The sequence below is a fragment of the Hyaena hyaena genome, unplaced genomic scaffold (assembly GCF_003009895.1).
Source record: "Hyaena hyaena isolate Hyena2069 unplaced genomic scaffold, ASM300989v1 scaffold_890, whole genome shotgun sequence".
NCBI classification, from domain to species: domain Eukaryota; kingdom Metazoa; phylum Chordata; class Mammalia; order Carnivora; family Hyaenidae; genus Hyaena; species Hyaena hyaena.
This window is the reverse complement of record NW_024081524.1, coordinates 148,338-171,595: the sequence shown is the minus strand read 5'-3', so window position 1 is coordinate 171,595 and position 23,258 is coordinate 148,338. Positions and strand designations below refer to the sequence as shown.

General features: G+C 49.9%; 1 protein-coding gene across 1 annotated transcript in view; it reads left to right on the top strand.

Annotated features, from left to right (window-relative positions):
* Nucleotides 1-22,182, top strand: part of ANKRD33B (ankyrin repeat domain 33B) — a 74,954-nt gene extending 52,772 nt beyond the window's left edge. Inside the window, exons 3-4 of the mRNA XM_039220453.1 lie at nt 11,378-11,518; nt 21,219-22,182. Of these exons, the coding sequence (XP_039076384.1) occupies nt 11,378-11,518; nt 21,219-22,051 (974 nt within the window). The 3' untranslated portion in view covers nt 22,052-22,182. The remainder of the gene's footprint in view (nt 1-11,377; nt 11,519-21,218) is intronic.
* The last annotated feature ends 1,076 nt before the right edge of the window (nt 22,183-23,258 follow it).

Sequence of the window (23,258 nt, the reverse complement as noted above, 5' to 3'; positions counted from 1 at the left end):
ACTGCCAGCTCAGAGCCTGGAGCCTATTTCAGAGTCTGTGTCTCCCTCTCTCTCTGACCCTCCCCTGCTCACGCTGTCTCTCTCTCTCTCCTAGAAATAAATTTAAAAAAATAAAAAAAATAAATATATATATATATACATATTTTTGATGTTTATTTTTCAGAGAGAGCATGAGCAGGGGAGGTGTGGGGGTTGTGGGCAGAGGGTCTGAAGCAGGCTCTGTGCTGTCAGCACAGAGCCCGAAGCGGGGCTTGAACTCAGGAACCGTGAGATCATGACCTGAGCTGAAGTCAGACGCTCAACTGATTAAGCCACCCAAGCACCCCTGGGGGTGCATTTCTGAAAGAGGGTGTGTTGAGCAACAGGTGTCCGATGACTGAAGTGGGGGCTGTCTGCAGAGGTGGGGTCAGAGCCAGGGGCGGGACCCTGAGAGAGTGCCCGAGGCAGAGGGCTGCCCCTCACTTGTCCACCGGAGACTCACTGGGAAGCCGAAGCTGGCAGCTTGGGAGGTGGGGGTGGGGAGGCATGGGTGAGTACCCGTGTCTCTCCCTCTGAGCAACACCAGAGACCTCAGGGCTGAGAGTGAACAGATGCCCTTTGCCGAGGCTGACCTCTGGGCCCGAAAGCAAGGGCAGAGAAGGGAGGGGAAGAAAGGCACGGGTGGATTCTTAGAACTCAGTTGCTCGGTCAAAGGACACACACATTTCCAGGGCTGCTGCCAAGGGGCCTTTAGGAAGAAAACCATAACAATTTGTACTTCCCACCAAGTTCCCAAGGGCATTCTTGCCAACCCTGGAAAAGATCAGTCTGCAGTGTTTGCCAACCCATGAATTACGGTTTGCACTTGGGTTTCCCTGATTCTCACTGCAGCCCACGATGTCAGCAGGTTTGTGGGTGCAGTTTACTGAGAACCCGGTGAAACAGGGCCTCGACTATGAAGAAGCTGCCTTCTCTTGCGACACGATGTGTCTGAAGGCCACAGTTACGGGGTTGCTTCATTGAGCGGCTCTGTGAGGCCAGGACCAGGGAGCTAGCTTCTCGGAAGTGCTGTTGACCTTTCCCTCTTGATGCGGAGACTCGAGCAGATGGAGGCTTCGGGAGGGAGGGGCAAATCCCTGTCGGTGCCTGTTCCCCAGGGCAGGGAAACGGTTCCAGACGCTGCCAGCAGGGCTTTGTTTATATCTCACCTCCAGGGCTGTGTTTTGTGCCCCGTGCCAAAACAAGTCACCGGAAAGGGTGACAGAATGACCTCAGATGACTTGGTCTGGTCAACATTGGGCCCAACGGGATCTGTGTGGTTAAGGAAAACTTTAAAGCAACCACATGTTTATATTATTTGATATCACAGCTGCACTGAATGTTGGAGATCGTGGCTTTCTACCGCACTCACTCAGCATTCATGAGTATTAATTAAGACGCAGACACCTTGATCTGCCAGTCGAACGGTTCTCTAAAAAGTCTAACCTCTTCAGATACCTAATGCCTAACAAAACCCCCACTGGATCTGTATTAGGCCTTTACAGTGGAGAGAATGTATGAAAATAAATCCTCAAATAATCCCTAAATCTCATTTAGCCGGCAATCTCAACCTCTGTCCTGCCCCAACAAAAATAAAATATAAAGGAAGACAACCAAGGAAATGAGGAAGTCTCAGGAATGGAGTTAAGCGTTTCCTTTCTCCATTTCTCTTTCCTCTTGAACAGGGGCGTGACAACGTGAGGAAATAACAGGCATCTTTTTGAACTGGTGATGATATAAAGTGGGTTGGGCATAAGTAACCTCTGACATCCTTGAAACTTGCTATTCCTTGAACTTATTTTCACAATTCTGATGGAAATACACTGAGATTCTGTTTGCCCTTCGCTGCAGAGAGCAGAGTGGTCGTGAGGACTGGGGACGGGTGTGTGTGTGTGTGTGTGTGTGTGTTGGGGGGAGGGGCTTCTCAGGCTGCCTGTGCAAGGCCTGGCTCATGAACCAGATTTGGGGAGGGCCCCCTTCAGAGGCGAATGCATGACTCTGCTCAAAGCCAGGAATAAATGCCTCCTCAGTTTATTTTGTTATCGCCTCACACAGTCATGATTTTAGTCTGACTTCATTCTGACTTTTCTTTTTAGTTTTTTGAAGTGGTTTCCTTTTTCTTAGTTTCTAGTGTTTCGAGGAAGAAATTAGAGCTTGGCAGATTTCTGGGTTTTCCTAGCATTGCCCTGCCTTTTCCTGTAAACTCCAGTTTTCTGAGCCCTTCTCACTGGCCACTGCATTGCCCCTCCCCACAATAGTTCACACTGCTGTTCAGTCGGACACCTGCCTGCCCTGCTGACTGAGAGGGAGCCTGTCAATGGCTCCTCCCCTTCCCCCCTCCCGCCCCCACACTTAGCATCTATCTGCTCTTGCAGCCTGGGTTGGATGTGACATTTTCAAAGTCAACAGTTCCCTCTACTGGCCTGATCTGGAAATGTGGAAAAGTACATTTCAAGTGCCTGGAGTCAAACTAGTCAAATCAAATTCTGTCACATTTTCCCATTTTTAGAGGAGCACGGGTTTATTGTCTGTTTCCTTCCCTCGAATAAAGGAGTAAATAAGACTCTTAGCCCAAAACTGGTATTCAAAAAGATGTTGAGTTAATCAGCAATTAATACTTGTGATGTCCATGCAATTCTTATGCAATGTGGGCTAGAGCTTGATGATTAACCTTTTTGATAAGTGAATTTTTTCCAAAGGAGAGGTAGTAATCCTTGAGCCACATCGTTTGCCAGATATGTCTTTGTTTTACTGTCGGTTAGAAGTTTTGGATGTCTGAGCACAGTCATGAAGGTTGTAGTGGTGGTGGGAATCCACAGCCACATGGGAATGTGGACCCAGGATATCATGATGGTTCATATGCCTAATTCAGGCTGGGCGGACCAGCGAAGAGCTTCCTTTGGAAGAGATAACTTATCAAGTAGCTGGGTAACAGAAGAAAAACATGCTGATAAACGTGTGTACTTCATGTACACACAGGAGATACCCAGGGAAAAATGAATAACTCAAAGAGGTGACTTAGAACTCCAGCTTCGATGGGATCTTGAGCAAAGAACAAATATGTACAGAAATGACAGGACAAAAGAAAGTAGTGTTAGGCTTCCAGGGATGGCGCTCTGTAAACTAATGGTAGACTGAGACGAGAAAGTTTGTCATGTCAATTTTTCTGGAATAGTTCCAAGCTGATAGGATCTGCAGCTGCCTCAATGATGAACTTTCCTCTTCTTGGTACAGAGGGAAGGAGGGACTCTTTTGGAAATTTGTGTCCTACTTTCAAGCAAATGGAAAAGGGCAGGGAGCTTTGCTTTTGTCTGCCTTCAGTTCAAAATCATATCTGTCAAAGTAGCATATTTTGGGGTGGCATCTTCTACCTTTCAGGGAGCAGAGCCAGATTAAAAGGAGCTAGGTGTTTAGTTTATTTTATTTATTTTTAAAGTTTTTATTTGTTTTGAGAGAGAAAGAGAAGGTGAGCAGGGAGGAGCAGAGAAAGAGGGGGAGAGAGAGAGAGAGAGAGAGAGAGAGAGAGAGAATCCCAAGCAGGCTGTGCACTGTCAGCACAGAGCCCAGTGCAGGGCTTGAACTCACAGAACCCTGAAATCATGACCTGAGCCGAAATCAAGAGTCAGATGCTTAACCAGCTCAGCCACCCAGGTGCCCCCAAAGAAGCTAGCTTTCTAAAGAGCTGTGAAGTAGAAGTAGAAACCATTCAGGGTGTTCAGTAGTAGTTTTCTTGATCAGAAGAATTTCTTCTTGGAGTTATCATATTGGTCGTGTGGAGAATTGATGCGAGGGCAGAAATGGAACCAAAAAGGACAGTTAGGAGAGAGGCTGGAGCCCTTGGGGGTGTGATGGTCCAGATGAGGGGGTAGTTATGGGAATAGAGAAATAAGGATACTCTTGCAAGGTATTTAAGAGATGGGGTTGGCAGAATCCTTTGGATGGGGAAAAAGGGAGGGAGGGCTGAAGATGAAGCCCGGATTTCTGGCTTGGACACCTAGGTGATTGGTGACATTCATCCCTGAATAAGGAATGTGGGAGAGAGGAGCGGGTTTCGAAGAAACCTATTTTGGGTTTGATTTGTCTGTGGGACCCTCAAGATAAAATATCCATTAGACAGATATTTAGATAAGAAAGTCAGGAAGAGAGACAGGGCTAGAGATAAGCAGTCTGGGAGTTCTCGAGTGATATGTGGATCCAGGAGAGTGGATAGGTCACCATGGAAGAGTGTGTGGATAAGAGAAGGGCTTAGTCATGCATCTGAGGCACCACAGCATTTCGGGAAGGAGAGAACAGAGAAGCTCATAAAGGAAATTGAGAAGGAGTGGCTGGAGAGATGCGGGGAACATCAGAAGGGTGAACTGTCAGGATAGCCATGGAAAGAGGGTGTTTCAGAAGGGTGGATCAAGACAAGGGGTAAACACTGAAGACGTCAGGAGGAAAACTGGCTGATAGCCATGGGGTCCCCTACAGTATGGTCACTGGGGACGGATGGAGGGCACTTTCAGGAGGATTGGGGGAGTGTCAGTAGCAAGAGTGAGAGCGGATGACTCAGGAAGCTGAGCCGAGAAGTCGGATGACTGAGGGTCGGGGCTGGAATGAGGAGACAAGTCCACAGGATCATTACTGGTCCTTGCAATGGACTGGATGGTTATGTTCCTTCCAAACTTGAGTTAAATCCTGACCCCCAAGATGATGGTATTACAAGGTGGGCTTTGGGGAGATGATTAGGTCATGATGGTGGAGCTCTCATGAAGAGCATTATTGCTTTTAGAAAAGAGACTCCAGAAAGTTCTCTCCCCGCTTCTGCCATGTGGGGACACAAAAAGAAGACAGCTCTGTGTGAACTAGGAATCAGTCTTACCAGACACTTGACCTCCTGGCATCTTGATCGTGGACTCCCAGACTCTAGAACTGGGATGTAAATACCTGTTGTATGTGTCACCCAGTCAATGGGAGCTTGTTACAACAGCCTGACTGGACTGAGACAGTCGTATGTATGTATGAAAATGTTTTAAGATGGGAGACCCATTCTCATGAATATCCAGTTAGCTATTGCTGCATAACAAGCAACCCAAACTCTAGTTTAAGATATGTTTATTGTTCATGCATTACTGAATGGGCCGGGGATCAGATCATCTAGACTACTGTCGCTCACCTGTGTGTGGGTGAGCTGGACCCTGTTCTGGAGTGTGCTTGTGTACTTCAGCTCTGGCAGCTCTGCTCCGTGCGTTTCTTGTCTTCTCCCTGGGACCATCAGGCTGGCCTGGGAATGTTTTTCTTAGGAAGATCGCTGAGGCACAAGTGCGAGAAAGGTTTAGCCAAGTAAGTGCATTTCAAGCTTCTATTTACATTATGCCTTTATTTTATTTATTTATTTTTAACATACTTAAATTTTTTTTTAATGTTTTATTTATTTTTGAGGCAGAGAGCATGAGTTGGGGAGGGGCAGAGAGGGAGGGAGACACAGAATCTGAAGCAGGCTCCACGCTCGAAGCTGCCAGCACAGAGCCCGATGTGGGGCTCGAACTTGTGAACCATGAGATAATGACTTGAACCGAAGTTGGGTGCTTAACTGACTGAGCCACCCTGGCGCCCTTTGCATCGTGTTTTTAAATGTCCCATTGGTCAGTGTTCTTAACAGGAGAGCGGTGAAGTCCTGTGACAAAGGACAACGTGGAAACCCTGGGCAATCAGTGCCATCTGATGAGGATGGATTTTTGCAAGGAGGGAGAGGTTGAAGAGAGATCAGGTCATCAGGAGTACAAATATTCCACAGAAGTGGGCGGAGAGTCTTTTTAAAGCACTGGAAAGGGAGGAGGGATTGGCATAGAAGACTCCCCCTTCCTTTCTCCTGAGGCGGGAAGGAGGAGAGACTGCTTGTGGATGTGGGGAAGTTTGTGGGGGTGATGAGGGAAAGCTGCGGGGGTTCCCTTCTTGTGGTTTCTGTTCCCTCTGTGAGGTAGGAGCGGTGTCATCTCCAGAGAGTGGGGTTGGCTGGGACGTAGGTGATTTAAGAGTGGGAACTATGCTCGCTTCGGCCGCCACATGCTCGGGTCGGAGCGATACAGAGATCGCCTGGCCTCTGTGCAAGGACGGCATGCGAATTCATCAAGTTCCATATTTAAAAAAAAGAAGAAATGCAGTGGGGAAAGTTAAAAATTTTCCACATGGGACTCGGGGGATAGTCAGCTGGGAAGTAGCGTGGGTGGGCTGGGTGGGAGACCCGGCCGAGCTGCTGCGTCCGTGGGCACCTGGGGTGTCATGGGTTTCTACCCTCATGTGCTCACTCAGCGATACCGCCGTTGGCCGTCCACATTGGAGCCAGAAACCTGGCGGTGGGGCGATACCAGAAGGCACCTTCAGCTTTTTAGTTTCTGCGCTTGGCTCAGCCAAACAGTCACCAAGGCCTGTCCAGTCAGTTCTTTAGGGGCCCGCAAAGTCAGCCACGCCTCCCCACCCGCCTGCTCTCCTGGGGCCCCTTGGCTGCCCACCACCCAGGAAGGCTTGGGTGCAGTGCGGAGAGGATCCACACCCAGCTGCCCACCCAGAACCACTGTCCTGACCTTGTATTCTTGTCGAGCGGCCCCATGCTATGTGCTCCTTTTTTTTTAAAAACACATGTTTGATTTTACAATAGTTAGACTCACAGAAGAGCTACAGAAAGTCTCTTATACCCACTTATACCCACACCTAGTTCCCCCCCGCCCCCCGTGCTTAGATCTTACATTAGTGGGGTCTGTTCGGCACGGTGAATGAACCAGTATCGATGCTTTATCAGCCATCACTCACGTCCATTCTTTACTCAGACTTTATCAGCTTTTCTCTGATGCCCTTCTGTTCCGGATCTCATGGGGGGTTCCATGTTGCATTTAGTTGTCATGTGAGGCTCCTCTTGGCTGTGATGGTTTCTTACACATTCCTTGTTTTTATGACCTTGACAGTGTAGGGGAATGCTGGTCAGGGAGTTGGTAAGAGTATCCCTCAGTTTGGGGGTGCCTCATGTTTCCTCACGATGACACTAGGGTTGTAAGTTTTGACGGAGGGCTGCGGATCACAGTACTGTTCTCATCACATCTTAATTCAAAGGTCCTGTTTAAAAATGCAGGGACAGTTGTTAACGATGGGGAAAGGCTTCATTCAGCACCGCTGAGACAGGGCCACTGCCACAGGAGTTTGCAGATGCCGGCGGGGGTGGGGGTTGGCTCAGCTCCCGGTACAGCACAGGCAAGTGGGAATTTATAGCCAAGGAACAGGGTGGGGGACAGCACGTGGAAAGTTACTCAGAAGAGCATCCGGGGTAAAGGAAGTTCTGGCTGAACTGAGGTAATAGGATTCTTGCTGAAGATGGGACGGGTGATCTGTCCTCCCCTAGGGGGTGTGGAGGATGAGACCCAGGATCAGATGTGGAGGATGGGGTGCTGGTCAAACTGAACAGAGTTCTTATTAAAACTAGATTTTCAAGGAAATGCACAGACAGGTCTGGGAGAGGGTTCAGGAGCCCGACTAAAGTTTGGTCCAGCCACGAATCTTGGTCAGTACAGACGTCGACATGACTTATCACCATGGAGGGTCACCTTGGTCACCTGGTTGAGGCTGTTGTGTTTGTCAGGTTTCTCTGCTGTCCCCTCCCTGCTCAGCATCGTCTCCTCCTCGGACGGAAGTCACTCTCACAGCCACGCAGTAAGGAGTAGGCTGTTATGCTCCACCACCTTCAGAGTGTAGTACCTGCGTGAATTATCTGGAATTTTTCTGCAAGACACTTATTTTTAAAAAAAAATTTTCTTAACGTTTATTCATTTCTGAGAATGACAGAGTATCAGCAAAGAGAGAGGGAGACACAGAATCTGAGGCAGGCTCCAGGCTCTGAGCTGTCAGCACAGAGCCCGATGCGGGGCTCGAGCCCACTTACTGGGGGATCACGACCTGAGCCGAAGTCGGACACTCAACCAGCTGAGCCACCCAGGCGCCCCTGCAAGGCACTTTTTGACACACACTGTCTTCTGTGATTTTCACAATGGTGAGGTCGATATTATCTCCCATTTTCCAGAAGTGGAAACAGAGACTCAGTGAAGTTGACTCACTTTCCCGGGTCACCCAGATTTTAAGTGGCAGGCTGGGACTTGAACTTGAGTGTTCTCGCAGTCAGCTCTTCTAAGCACTGTGTTCTCTGTCTACACTGCTGTTTAATCATGCCACTGAAGCTAATTCATCCAGAACTCACTTAGCCCCTGGGTCACTTCTGTCTTTCTCTTTGGCAGGGTAAGGCTCATGGGGGTTGCTCTAGGGGTCTCAAGGGAGAGCCCAGCCTTTGAAAGGATTTTATCCGAGGACTTCAGGAACTAAATTTTATCCCAGAAGTTTGGACTGGGCTCAAACTAGATTTCAGAATGGTGCACGTTCTAGTTATATAAGGAAGGCTGTGTGTGTTTGTCCTGTCTGTCTATCTATCTGTATTACTCCAACTCTTGATTTTGGCTCAGGTCATGATCTCACACTTTGTGGGATTGCACCCCACGTCAGGCTCTGCCCTGACAGCCTGCTTGCAGTCCTCTCTCTCTGTCTCTCTCTGTCCCTGCCCTGTTCATTCTAAGATCCCATTCCTGGGAGAGCCAAAACTGTAATTAAAAACTGTTTGGTGACTGGGGACTTAGCATAAGTGACTCCATTTTGGACCTGTTGTCTTCTTATTAACAGAAGAAAGGTTAATATTCTTAGAAGCGTCTTGTCCAGCGTTGATTTCATTGAACAAGGCCATCTGTGTTTAAGAGGGATTATTCTGCTCTCCTGAGAAAGCCAGCGCGGGGGAGGGGGACGGGATGGATTTCATGGGTCACTGAAAGCTCCTGCCTGTGTGTCAGGAGGAGTCGGCCACATGTTGATTTTTCTGAGCTCAACATAAGAAGCAGAACAGTTCTGTATAGTGCGCTGTTCGCAGTGTGGGTTTTCAGGGTTTTCCTCTCCTGTCTGTTCAAAGCGTTAGGATATATCGGTGCAGAGGACATCCTGCCGCAAATCATGACAGACACGCTTTCACATTTTAGAAGAAATGGCTCTAAACGAATTACAATTCGTTTCACTTTGACCCTGGCTAAATCTAAGTGACAGGTGCCACAAAGCATTCAGCTGGGTGACAAGCCTAAACTGAGATCAAAGGACCCTCCTGTCCCTGACCGTTTAGAGCAGTTAAGCTGATCTGGGCACCTGGCAGCTGGCATCGTCCCTTCCATGGCACTGTGATGACAACGGAGGGCACAGTGGGTAAATGAGCTGAAGCACGAGCTGATTGGAAACTGAGAGTCACCGGGCTGGTGTGTGGCACCTGTTTGTTTCTGGCTTCTTCCCGGCAAGGTCATGTTGTTAGTCAGTATTTCTCTCTCAGAAAGCTTCATGGTTCACCTTTTAATTTTTGCCACGAGTTCAGGAGATGGGCTGAGGTCCGTGGTAAGCAGACAATGCTTCTAGAAGAGTCCACACCCCAATTTTTATTGAGAGCGGGCAGCCATGAGGCCTCCCCTCCTCTGCCCCATCCTAGATCTCATGCAGTGACTGCCCTGGCGTCAGCCGGGGGAAGGGGCCTCGAGGGCCTAGCATCTCCGTGGTGCAGGCGCCTCCCTCGGGGGAGAGGGTGATGGCCAGTTAACGACAGAGGGCACTGGAGTGTCCACGGGGCCGCATGCCTGCAGCCTGATGGTGGGGGATCCCCAGGAACACATGTGCCCTGGAAAGAAAGGGGGGGTTCAGAGAGCTGGATCCTGGGCGTGTGAGGACGGAGGCTGGGAGCCCAGCACGTCCACCCGGGCCCAGGAGAGGGGTGACCTGCCCCCGCTCGCGGTTTCCAGGGCAGGTCGGCTGAGTCAACAGGGGCCTGGGTGCAGGAGGCAGCTGCGGGAAGGGTCTGGGGGTGCCGGGGCTGGGGTAAGGGGAAGGGCCCAAGGATGCAGGGGAGGGGTCTGGGGGTGCAGGGGCCGGGGTGCAGGGTCTGGGGTGCAGGGGAGAGTCTGGGGGTGCAGGGGCCAGGGTGCAGGGGAGGGTCTGGGGGTGCAGGGGCCAGGGTGAAGGGGAGGTGGAGAGAAAGCCATCTCCCACCTCACCACTTTCAGTCCTGAAACCGTGAAGTCTGAGCACCTAGGGCAGGAGTTCTCAACAGGGGGATTTATCCGACATGGGGTGTTTGGCAGGCTGGACCCAGTTTTGGTTGTCACACCCGGGCGGAAGGAGCGATGTGGACGCTACTGGCATCCAGAGGGTGGAGACCAGGGATGCTGCCGGCCGGCCGACAGTGCACAGGACAGTCCTATGGCAAGAACAGTCTGGCCCCGAATGTCACTAGCGCCAGGCTTGGGGCCCTGCTCCAGGTGACTGAAGTGGAGGAATGTGGCTGTGATTTCACACTAGGACTTCAGTACGGCCAGTAGGCATCGGGCAGCGTGTTCATTTGACCCGAGAACCTCTTTATGTGGCCCTGGCAGTTGTGTTTGAGGAGCCCCCCCCACATTTTGGTTTTCTGGGGGTGAGCCTGGAGAATCCTGGGAATAATGCTTCTTACAGGACGTTCTCCTTATTGACCCTGATCTGAGAACTTGTGGGCTTTTTAAGGATCCATTTGGGAATGAGCATAAAATCACGTCCCTTTTGGAAGTACAAGGTGGTAAAGGGGAGAATCTGTATTCTTTTTTGGGTGGGGGGGATGGAAAAATCTGTATTCTGAAATGAATGTTCTTACTAGCTTAGGTTATGGCTGGGTATGGGTAGCAATATTTCCCAGTTCCCTGACTGCCTCTGTGTGTGTGTGTGTGTGTGTGTGTGTGTGAGAGAGAGAGAGACAGAGAGAGAGAGAGAGAGACAGAGAGAGAGAGACAGACAGACAGACAGATGTCTCAGTGGTAACAGTGACCACATGAACGGGCATATCCTATTGCTGGTGACCTTCTCTTAGGACTGAGAAATGGCTCTGAGGTTCATTTTTAGTTCTGCATCTGTTTGCCTTGGCATCACCTGCTGGGAGCTGACAGCATCCAGAACCTTCCCCCTGAGCAGCTAGTGTCACTGGAGGCTAGTTCAGCTCTGTGTCCCCGCCACCCCCACACACTGTCTCCCCATGCTCCCTCCTTACCAGTTTGACAGACAGCTGAGCCCCCGAGGGGTGTGCCAAAGAGACCCAGAATGAACTAGCATGGTGCCCCGTGTCCTGTTTACTGGACTTCATGAGAATTCAGTCTTGTGTCTGAGAGGCAACCCCCCACCCCACCCCCTGCAGGTGGACTGGCTCGCTCTCTCTCTTCCTCTAAGAATTCTCTTTCCAGGAACGCTTCCCTCCTTGTGGAATGTGGTCAATTAGCGTGTGTAATTCTCTTTGCAGGGCACGCCATCATCACCAACTACTTGTTGAACTATTTTCCTGGTCTTGACCTTGAAAGGAGGAACGTGTTTGGGTTCACGGCCCTGATGAAAGCCGCCATGCAGGGACGGACGGAATGCATCCGAGCCCTGATGCTGGCAGGTATGTCTCCACCTGTCCCGTGCGGTCCCAGGGCTCTCAGGACCTGTTGATTTTGCTCCTTTAAAGAATATATATTGGGACACCTGGGTGGCTCAGTCGATGAAGCGTCGACTTTGGCTGAGGTCCTGATCTTGTAGTTCATGGGTTCGAGTGCTGTGTTGGGCTCTATACGGACAGCTCAGAGCCTGGAGCCTGTTTCAGATTCTGTGTCTCCCTCTCTCTGACCCTCCCCTGCTCACGCTGTCTCTCTCTCTAAGGAAAAAAAAAAAGGATGTATGTTGACAGGGCACCTGGGTGGCTCAGCTGGTTAAGCGTCCAACTCTTTGTTTCCGCTCAGGTCATGATCTCACGGTTCGTGAGTTTAAGCCCCATGTCAGGCTCTGTGCTGACAGCATGGAGGTTGCTCTGTCTCCCCCTTTCTCTGCCACCCCCGCTTGTAATTTCTCGCAAAATAAGTAAATAAACTTATGTATAAAGAAACAATACGTATCTAGAGAACTCAGTTCCTCAGAGACCGAGCTGAGCAGAAGAACGTAGCAAAGAACAGTTTCTTTGAGATGTGCGGCTGTCATCCTCTGAGCTGAAACTATCAAAAAGGAAAGCACACCCCTCAGGGTGGGGCGGGAGGTCACAGCATTGGTCACCCCGTAGGAAACCCCTTCCTGCTCCCTGAGGAGCTCTTCCTTCACCCTTAGCTTCTCCCTGCCCGTTTTTGTTCTTCTTTGTTCTTTAGAAGTGTGTGTTCTGGCAGTGGCAAGCCTGTCCCATTGAGGGTGGGCGCAGGGATGGCGGGGTGGGCCCAGCAGCCATCCTAGACCCCCCACTTGCTGGTGGCTGGAGTCACATGGTGCTGTAGGCATCAGTTTCCCTTTTCAGTGACATGTCACAGAGTGGAAAGTTCTCAGGCTGTAGCTTTGGATGAACAGACACCCCTGCCTTGCCCTTTATGACCTGGCATCTTGGAGGGAGCGCTTCCTTCTCTGAGCCTCCTGTCCCCCATCTGTGAACTGGGGAGTCATGACTTCCGTCCCCTCCCCCGGGACTAACTGCGGCCCTGCTGTGTAAACTCTGGAGGGCTGTGCGGAGTTAGTGACCGGCCGAGCCAGATTCCGCGCAGCCAGTCTCCAGCTCCTCTCCACCCTCTAGGATGCAGTCCGTGGTCGTCTTTATCACAGCCTCACTGGATAATTTGGAGAATTAAGTGGGAGAATGTGTGCAACACGCACACACGGGGTCGGGCGCAGACCCCCCTCACCCAGTGTGAGGCGCTGCTGCCACGGTGATTTCATTTCATTGCTTTTCCCCATTTTTGCTCTTGGCTGGCTTCACGCTTGGGCCCACAGGGTCCTGAGAGGTGGCATCTAGTCTCCCGTGGGAGTTCTCTGTGGGCGGCCACAGCGTCCTTCAGGGTATCAGCCTCGGCTTGTGGTTCCGTTTAGACAACTTCCTTCTTTTCTTTTTTTTTTTAGTGTTTATTTTATTAATTTTGAGAAAGGCGGGGGAGGGACAGCGCAAGAGGGAAAGAGAATCCCAAGCAGGCTCCGTACTGTCAGCGCAGAGCCTGACGTGGGGCTCTAACTCATAAACCATGAGATGGTGACCTGCGTTGAAATCAAGAGTCAGATGCTTCATGGGCTGAGCCACCCAGGTGCCCTTCCTCTTTCTTTCTTTCTTTTCCTTTTTTTTTTTCTTTTACACTCACTTTACCCTGAGTGTTTCAGGAGATACTGGAAGAAACAAATCCCGTAAGTGATGACAGGCTTTGGAGAGGAAAACTTTCTTGGAAATAAAAAGATCGTAGTCAGAATGAGTCCCATTGATGGTGCTTTGGACTCTGACAGTTTCATTTTTGAAAGGCGAGATCTATCAGTTTCAGAGGAGTCAAGGCCTTGCCTGTCCTGCAGGGACAAACAGACACTTCCTCTTATTAGACGGTGTTTGTGATGCTCTTGGATTTGGGGGAAGCTTCGTCTGCTTTTATTACTTCTGGAGCTTAGTTATAATTGATCATAAGTGTTTAGTAATTTCCTTTTTTACCCAAGCATTTATGGCGTTAATCACATCGCTTCATTTTTTCCTGATGAATTAATTTGAATTACAAGCCCTTTTGTTCTTGGGTCCGTCGCCTTCCCGTCACTCTGGGAAATGCCCAGGTGTTGGCTGTCATTCTGCCTTTTTTCTGGGTCTGCTGGAAGTTTCTGGCGTTCGCTAAGCATTTACAGGATTGCAGACCCCCTTTGGGCGTGTCCAGGGTCTCGTTATGGATGGTGAATCTGGCGTTAGGTTCTGTACACCTCTCCCCCTTCCCTGTGCCCTCCTCCGGGGCCCTGCACATCAGTCTCACACAGTCCGCACGGAGCAGATGTCTAGCGTGCTCATCCCTGAACGGCTCCTGGCCTGAGCAGAATGGTCAGCGGAACTAACTTGGAAGCCTGGACCCCTGGCTTTTAATTCCAGTCCTTTCATTTATCGCCTCTACACCTGGGCCAGTCACCTAATGTCCTGGGCCTCAGTTTCCTCTTCTGGAAGGTGAGGTGAATGACTGTAGCTGCTGTAGGGAGTCGTAATGGGGACTGAATGAACTCCCCTGTGGAAAGCCCATGGGTGCCTTTGGTCAATGGCGGTTGTTATTTTGTTATTGCTATTTGTGAATTGATGTGCTCAGTAATTATTTGTTACACGAATGAAAAACAGCGGTATATTTTTTCTCCCTTGAAAAATATCCCCTTGATGAAACACTTAAACTTCCCTGCTGAGGGCAAGACACACATAGGTCACGGCTTCGGAATCTTGTTACGGTTGACATTCGGTGCTGGATAATTCTTTGTGGTGGGGGGGCCATCCTGGGAATTGTGGGATATTTAGCACCCACCCTGGTCTCTCCACGAGATGATGCTAGCACTCCCTTAGTCTACCAAAAATGTCTCCAGACATTGCTAAAGGTCCCCTGGGCCGGTGAAGTGGCGTCCTGTTGAGAAATTACTGGTGTCAGTAATTTAAATGGGAAAGGATCAAAAAAAAAGAAAAAAAAAAGAAGAAGAATCTTTTCTTTCTTATATGCATTCCTCCTTCCAGCTTGTTCTATAGTTGTTCTAAAAATAAAAATCTGACAGCTCTTCCGGAGGAGTTTCTGAACTGCCCTCTAAGGTTTTGGTGTTTAACTTCTCAAAGATTTTAATTTTCTACTATTACCTCTGAGGTAGCTCACACTTCTTTTTCCCAGGAAAATGCATTACCTTTTCCCTTGACAGTAGATGTGCATGTATGTTTTAAAAGAAAAAAATGCAAGGGGCACCTTCAGTCAGTTGAGCATCCGACTCTTGGTTTCAGCTCAGGTCTTGATCTCACTGTTTGTGGGTTTGAGCCCCACATCAGGCTCTGCACTGACAGTGTGGAGCCTGCTTGGGATTCTCTTTCTCTCTCCCTCTCTTTCTGTACCTCCCACACTCATTCTCTCTCTCCCTCTCTCAAAATAAATAATCTTTAAAAAAAAAAAAGAAAAAAATGTGTGATTGTCTTTCCTGGGTTTGATGGTTAGCAATGAGGATACTTGCTGGGATGCCTAAAAAATTTGCACAAGTATTTTTAAGTCTTCTTTCCATTTAACATATCAATATTAAGAAAGCCTTTAAAGATACTAATTCGTGAGTATTTCTTGGGATTGACACTTGAACATAGAGTGTGTTTGGTGCAGCTGTGGAAGGTCGCTTGAGAGCTAAGCAGTGGTCATCATGTGATCATTTCAAAAGCAAATGCACGCACACTATTATGCGTTAATGGGTAGAAATGCATATCTCATCCACTTTGTTCCAAGTGCAAGCTTTATTCTGCACCTGAGTTGAATTTCCCACTTGCAATTTCATTATATTCAATAGGAAGCGTTTCCTTTTAGAAACGATGGATTATTGAATTGGATGCCCCACCGACACTGTTTAGACTTTCCAGTAGTTCATAGCATATAGACACACATCACCTCTTATCTTCCCTCGTCAGGCAGAACGAAATAACGTTGGAATTATCAAAACTTTGGATTTTAATAAAAAGGTAACCAGGTTCTGAAAAGCTGATTTATTGGCTCTTTGGTCTTTGGCTTCCCGAGGAATAGAGTCAGCTCTGCTGATAAGAATCCCAAGTGGGGCTGTGGATTCTTATTAATTCAGTGGAATATTAATGCCCCGAAGTGACAGGTCTATTGAAATAAGTGGCCCCGAGAAGCCACAATGAGGAGGTGACTTTCTCTGAAGAGAAGCAGAACTCATTGGAGGCTGGCAGGCTCTAGACCTGTTTAGGAGGCTGGCTTTTGTACCTGAAGTGTTGTGGCATTCGGCATTCGGGAAGTGGAAACAGGCAAACAAAATCCTTCACCTTTCCTGTGGTCCCCGGCAACCGAGCCGATGTCCCGGAACGTGTAGGTGGCTTGCTTCCCGAGGGGCAAGGGGCACAGAGCAGAGGCACTCTCCTTGTTGATCCTGTGGTCGTCTGTGTCCTAGGCAAGCCCCTACTGTATGCTTCTGGAACAACGATATCACTGCAGAGGTTTCTTTATTATTTATACGGAAAACAGGAATCCCCTGTGACCTGAGAATTTGCCAGGGCTGGAATAATTTCAACGTAGGATGCAGAGAAGGGGCTGAAAACCAGGCATTCCACGTGGTAGGTTGGGCACTTAGCTTGGCGCAACAGGAAGCCTTGAGACAGGACTTGGGGGATGACCAGCTTTTCTGGAAGGTGAGGAAGCGGGTGAAGGATAGTGAGGGGAGACCCCGTGGGTAACTGGGAGTCAGCCCTGCTGAGACCCCCCGGAGGACCAAGTACAAGATATCTCAGAAATGCCTTCGGGGGCGGGGCTGGCTGGAAAGAGGTGTTCCCTTCCCCAGCCCCCAGATCAGGGCTCTTTCCTAAGGTATTGGTTAATCCCCAAGTACCCAGGATACAAGCTGGGCTGGCCCGCGAGGAAAGCTGCAGGAGCGTCCACAGTTTCCTGTGTCAGGAAGGACTCTTGCTGGGGGAGCAGACATGGGCTTCAAAGGGTAGGTAACGTGGGGGGCTGGCAGAGAAACAGGAAAGGAAGCGAGGTGCCCCCGGCTCTGCCTGCCTACTGCCAGTCCCGTGCACCTGGCCGTGACCCCCGGGGGAAGAGTGTGTGAGAATGAACGACGGAATCTTGTTTTCTCCGTTGGCACCTGTTTGGAATGCTTTCTGCTTCCCGTTACTGACATCCTGACTTGACGGGGGCTGGAAGCAGACAGGCATCTGTTTTGCTCCCATCACCAGGAGGCTCGGGCAGGCAGTCGCTGTGCAAAGCTGGCCCTGGGCTCCACGAGCACATCACAGAGCTGGATTCCCCTTTCTGTGTACCCCTTCCCCTTCCCCCCCAGTGCCCCCATTCTCCCCACCCAGTACCCCCTCCCTTCCCACGCAGCAGCGCCCCCTCCCCCAGCACCTCCCCTTCCCCCAGCACCCTCTTCCCCCAGCACCTCCCTCCCCCAACTTAACACCCCCCTCCCCCCAGCACCCCTTCCTCCACCCAGCACCCCCTCCCCCAGCACCTCCCCTCCCTCCAGCACCCTCTTCCCCCAGCACCTCCCATCCTCCCCACCCAGCACCCCCTCCCCACCCCCAGCACCCCCCTCAGCCAGTGCCTCGCATCCCCCCACCCAGCACCCCTTGTCCCCCTGGTCACCTCACATTGCATCACAGTCACCAGAACTCTAGGCTTCAGATCTGTGTTTCAGACAGGAAGCAGCACCACCCACCGTTGTCACTTTCATCAGGGTGCAAAGCCTTCCCTTTGGGGCTCACTGACCCTTGTAAGAGGCCAAGGAGAAGTGGAACAGGATTGCAGTTACTGGGTTAGACCAGTATGCTCGGCTGGGGGTCGGTGTTGCACCCAGGGGACATTTGCTCACGTCTGGGGAAAGTTCTGGTTGTCATCCCTGTGGAAAGCCACTTGCTTCCGCTGGGCAGAGCCTGGGGGTGCTGTTGAAGGCCTTAACAACGCACAGGACAGCCCCCACAACAAAAATGATTGGGCCCAGAATGTCAGGAGTACTGACACAGCAAAACCCTGGTTTACACCAGTCATGACGCGTTGCCCAGAACTGAGTACGTGGCGGCCTTGAATAAAATAGAAGACTTTGTGTAGACAACTCAGCAGCACTCAGCATGGCAGCAAATGGGCACATGGGTAGGTGCCCAACTTTTATCTGCATGGCTGGAGCCCTGGGTGAGACAGCATCGGGTGCGGGGTGGGGGTGCCAGTAGTTCATGGGGAGAAGGTGCATACACCGGCCTTTCAGATTCTTCTAGTCTCTGAAAGGTTTATGTATAGAGTGTTGACCATTGGTGCTGGGCTCCCATGATTTAATCACTGTGTCTAGGACGTTAATATGGCCTTCCTGAGGAAGTGAATCCCAGACTTGTAGCATGACTCGGGTCCTGAGGCTACATTACCATCAGAGTGGCCTTTGTCTTTATTTTTATTTTTTTATTTTTATTTTTTTTTGCAGTCTTTCGAAATTTATTTATTTATTTATTTATTTTACTTTTTTTACAAATAGTTTATTGTCAAATTAGTTTCCACATAACACTCGGTGCTCATCCCCACAAGTGCCCTCCTCCATGTCCATCCCCCCTCCCCCCCCATCCATCAGTCCTCAGTTTTTGTCAGCATTCAAGAGTCTCTCATGGTTTGCCTCTCTCCCTTTCCCCCACCATTTCCCCCCTTCTTCTCCCCCTTGTTCCTCCATCAAGTTCCTCCTAATCCTCCTATACGTGCAAACATATGGTATTTGTCCTTCTCTGCCTGACTTATTTTGCTCAGCATAACACCCTCAAGGTCCATCCATGTTGCTACACATGTGGCCTTTGTCTTTAAATGTGTGTAGTTTCCAAGATCATTTTGATGTTTCTTTTTAAATGTTTACTTATTTTGAGAGAGAGGGGAGGGAGGCAGAGAGGAAGGGAAAGAGAGAATCCCAAGCAGGCTCTGTGCTGTCAGTGCCGGAACCCAACACAGGGCTCAAACCCAGGAACGGTGAGATCACGACCTGAGCCAAATTCAAGAGTCAGACACTGAACCAACTGAGCACCCCCCAGGCGCCCCTCCCAAGATCATTTTGAAAAGGTACGAAAACAACAGGAAGCAGTGAGCTGCCCTTTGGACAGCTGTTCCTTTAGTTTTCCGTCAGCTTTTGAAAAATGTCTCTCTCAAGCAGTGTTCGTTAAGATTTTAATTTTGCAGTTTGTTCCTTTTTAAGTGACATGCAATTAATTAAGGTTTAATGTGTCATCTATTTTTTGCGATGACACTTTTACTGCCCTCTTTTCATTGTCGTCAGTTTATAAATTGTACTCTGGCTAATGAGTTCCATCCCGATTTCCAGTTCCAAATAATTATCACTCTTCTAATACGTCTATTCTTTAATGTGCCACAGAATGAAGCACATTATGAGGCAGGCTCAGGTAAGCGGGCCTCCTGGCGCCAGGGGGCCACTGAAGGGGTGCCGGGCCAGGGATGCTGCTGAGCCCCCCCCATCACCTCCGTTCAGTATATACTGAGCCTCCACCGCGTGTCAGACACCTGGGTCTGCGTGCGATATAAATGCAGAAGCCTCTGCCAGCCCCGGTCCCTGGAGAGCTCACAGACTAGATAATTGCGCTAGTTCTCCACACTGCTTTGCCAAAGTATGACTAATGGGACCTGAAATCCTGCATGATTTTTAACTGTGTATGGGGCTGAGATTGGACCAAGAGTAATTGAACAGCAATTCCTTGTTAATTTCTCTTATACCACTGCACTGAAATTTATGAACATCTCATCAAGTTGAGCTGAAGTTTAAATTTGCAATATTAGGAGGGGGCGGTGAGGGGGATGGGGAGATTTATTAAGGAAGTGACTAGTAAAAGGGAGACTGAGGATATAGGAATCAGGATTCTCCAGAAACACAGAATCAATAGGAAATACATATTAAGAAATTTATTTTAAAGAATTAGCTCCCAGGACCTTGGGGGTTGATAAGCTCAAAATCTGCAGTTGCAGGTAGTCAGCCTGGAAACTTGGGCAGACGTTAATGCTGCAGTCTTTTTAAAAAATTCTTTTTAAATGTTCTATTTATTTCTGAGAGAGAGAGAGACAGACAGCATGAGCAGGGGAGGGTCAGAAAGAGGGAGACACANAAAAAAAAAAAAAAAAAAAAAAAAAAAAAAAAAAAAAAAAAAAAAAAAAAAAAAAAAAAAAAAAAAAAAAAAAAAAAAAAAAAAAAAAAAAAAAAAAAAAAAAAAAATAAAAAATTCTTTTTAAATGTTCTATTTATTTCCGAGAGAGAGAGAGACAGACAGCATGAGCAGGGGAGGGTCAGAAAGAGGGAGACACAGAATCTGAAACAGGCTCCAGGCTCTGAGCTGTCAGCACAGAGCCCGACGTGGGGCTTGAACCCACGAACCGCGAGATCATGACCTGAGCTGAAGTTGGACACTCAACCGAGCCACACAGGTGCCCCAGTGCTGCAGTCTTGAGGCTGAATTCTTTTTCCCCAGAAATCTTTAGCTTTTGTTCTTAAGGCCTTCAACTGATTGGATGACACCCACCCACATTATTGAGGGTAATCTTTACTCAGACAACTGATAGTGGGTGCTAACTCATCTACGCAATACCTTCATAGGGCACCTACATTAGCATTTGTTTAAATCCCTGGAGTACTGTCGTCTGGCCATGTTGGCACAAACCACTAAGTCATAGAGGACACAGAGGAAGTGACCCTCCCTGCAGGGCAGCAGGAAGTACACGCAGCTGAGACCTTCTCTGTTAGCAACTTCAATGCCTCAGGTAGGTCCCTTGGCCACTGTGACTCTCCATTTGGTAGCAAACCTTTATGAAATGCATGTCTGCCACCAGCCAGGATGACATGTGTCAAGGAAACCGAAATGAGTAAGATGTGGGCTGTGTCCTGGAGAAGCCCGCAGTCGTAAAGATGATAGACCCAGGACCAGCTCACCACTCAGTACAAGAAGTGGAGGGCCACACATTTCCTGCACAGTGGGGACCCTCGGAGTCCTCACAGGAGATCGAGGAAATCGTGAGATGATAAGTAAATGGGACACCAAATGCTTTGCAAGTGATTATTCCTTTTAGTGTTCTAGAACATTGTAGTAACATTGAAGTGTTTACAAGTCTGTCTAGTCATCTCTTCATGGCTGGAAAGCCATGAAATCTTATTTCCTTAAAAGTTCTATGATGTAGGGTCACCTGTTGGTTAAACGTCCAACTTGAGCTCAGGTCATGATCTCATGATTCATGGGTTCAAGCCCCACCTCAGGCTCTGTGTTGATGGCTCAGAGCCTGGGGCCTGCTTTGGATTCTGTGTCTCCCTCTCTCTCTGCCCTTCCCCCACTTGCATTTTATCTCTCTCTCTCTCAAAAATAAACAAACATTTAAAATTTTTAAAAAATTCATGATTTAGGTGCTGAGGTCAGGTGGTTTTATTTAGGAAAGGCAAGCCATTAAATTAGGAGCACTTAAAGGTGGGCTGTGTTACAACAGTACACACAGTAGGTAGTTCATGGTCAGATGCCCGTGCCACTGTTACTAGGTTGCGGAAGTTTTGCCTTTGATCCATTTCACTGCCTTTCATTTTCTGCCATTCGATGGGAAGAGTCCTCGATGCATTGTCCCATGACTGTTTGTGTTTGGTTTTCTCAGGGGCAGATGTCCATGCCAGGGACCCCCGCCGTGGGATGTCCTCGCAAGAGTGGGCTGCTTACACCGGACGGTTGGAGGCCGTCCGCCTCATCCAGAGGCTGCTGGAGCGGCCCTTCCCTGAGCAGTTTGGGGAAAAGTACAAGCCAGAGATGCCGCTCCCCCCGGAGGCGGTTCTGAAGCCCTCCGGCTCCAAAAACTGCTTGCAGAGGCTCACGGAGTTCGTGCGCTCCACGCTGACCTCCCGCTCACGCCAGGGCCTGGAGGATGGGGGCGTCCTGGACCATATGGTCAGGGTGACCACGAGCCTCTACAGCCCCGCCGTGGCCATCGTCTGCCAGACCGTGTGCCCCGAGAACCCTCCGTGTGTGGGGAAAAGGCGGCTGGCAGTGCAGGAGATCCTGGAGGCTCGGGGGAACCCGGACACGCCCGCCCAGGGCCGTGATCAGGGAGGGGGCGCCGAGCAGCCGCCGCCGACCTCCCAGGCCGCGGGCGTCTCCAAAGAGGGGGCTCCGAGGGCCAGCGTGGCGTCGCCGCCGCTGCCAGGTGCCCCGCGGAGGGCCAGCCTCCTGCCCCTGCAGCTGCTGCGGAGGACGAGCGTGCGGCCCGGCGTGGTCATCCCCAGGGTGCGCGTCAGCAAGGCGCCCGCGCCCACCTTCCACCCCGAGCGGGCGGCCGCCAAGGGCAGCACCAAGGACAGCGCCCACCTGCAGCTGCCCAAGTGGAGGTACAAGGAGGCCAAGGAGGAAAAGAGGAAGGCGGAGGAGGCCGAGAAGCTGCGGGCGGCCGCCGCGCAGAAGGAAAGGCGGGCGCCGTCCTGGAGGAAAAGGACGTGAGGGGTCGGCCGCCTGGAAGCGTGTGCGGCGCGCGGAGGGGGCAGCGGGGCTCCGCGCCGGGAAGGATGCGCCTCCCCCTCCTCCCCTCCCGGGCCCTTCCGCATCCCTGCGCAACGCGCGCTGCGCATCCCCGCGCAATGCGCGCATCCCCGCGCAATGCGCGCATCCCCGCGCAATGCGCGCATCCCCGCGCAATGCGCGCATCCCCGCGCAATGCGCGCATCCCCGCGCTGCGCATCCCCGCGCTGCGCATCCCCGCGCTGCGCATCCCCGCGCTGCGCATCCCCGCGCTGCGCATCCCCGCGCTGCGCATCCCCGCGCTGCGCATCCCCGCGCTGCGCATCCCCGCGCTGCGCATCCCCTGCAGCCGGACTTGTACGGGGTCCGGAACGAACCCCGCATTTATTCAGGCAGCACCTCCAGTGAATTGGGCCCCGCACAAGATTAGCCTCAAACCAGTTCCCTTAGCAATCAGTACACCTAGCGGGCAGTTTGCCTAAAAGCCTACCTTTAGAACCTCACTTGACAAATTTTTAAGACCGATTTATCAAAGGGCCTTTTCTGAGTCATTTTGTATTTTAATCATGAGCAGATTTGCATTTTACTGCTCTTTGTATTTAAGACGGTGTGAATACATTTGCCCAAAGACCTTTCGTTTAAAATACTGTTTCTAGCAATAATTATTTGTGAGATCTCTGTGATTTCATACAGAATTTGTGGAAGCCTCCCCGTTCCTTGCTGTTTATTTTGGTCTTTGCTTTTCCTTCTCATGGTAGGTGTGCATGGCCATTGTATGTTCTTACTGATTTGATTAAGTGATGCTTTCTTATTGGTTTGATTAAGTGATGCTGAATATTTGTTTCTATTTCATGGAGGCATTTACTTTTACAGCAAAATGAAGCGAGACAGGGGAATCAGAATTCCTCGTATCTTATTTTTAAAGCTCTCTCATTCATACAGTCATAATAACAAAGGAAATCTTGCTGTCAGAGTATGAAACCGTGCGTAGAGAAGCATGTTTTTATTGCTAGAACTAAACATTTTAAGCAAGGGACTTTAGATATGCCGAATGCAAAGACTTTAACGTATTCAAATATAGATATGAGGAAAGCCTATTAATAAGATGGGGGCAAATGTAATAAGTTTTTACTAGAAATACAAAATTAATTCCTTTGTGCTCTTAGATAAATTGAATTCACGTATCTTT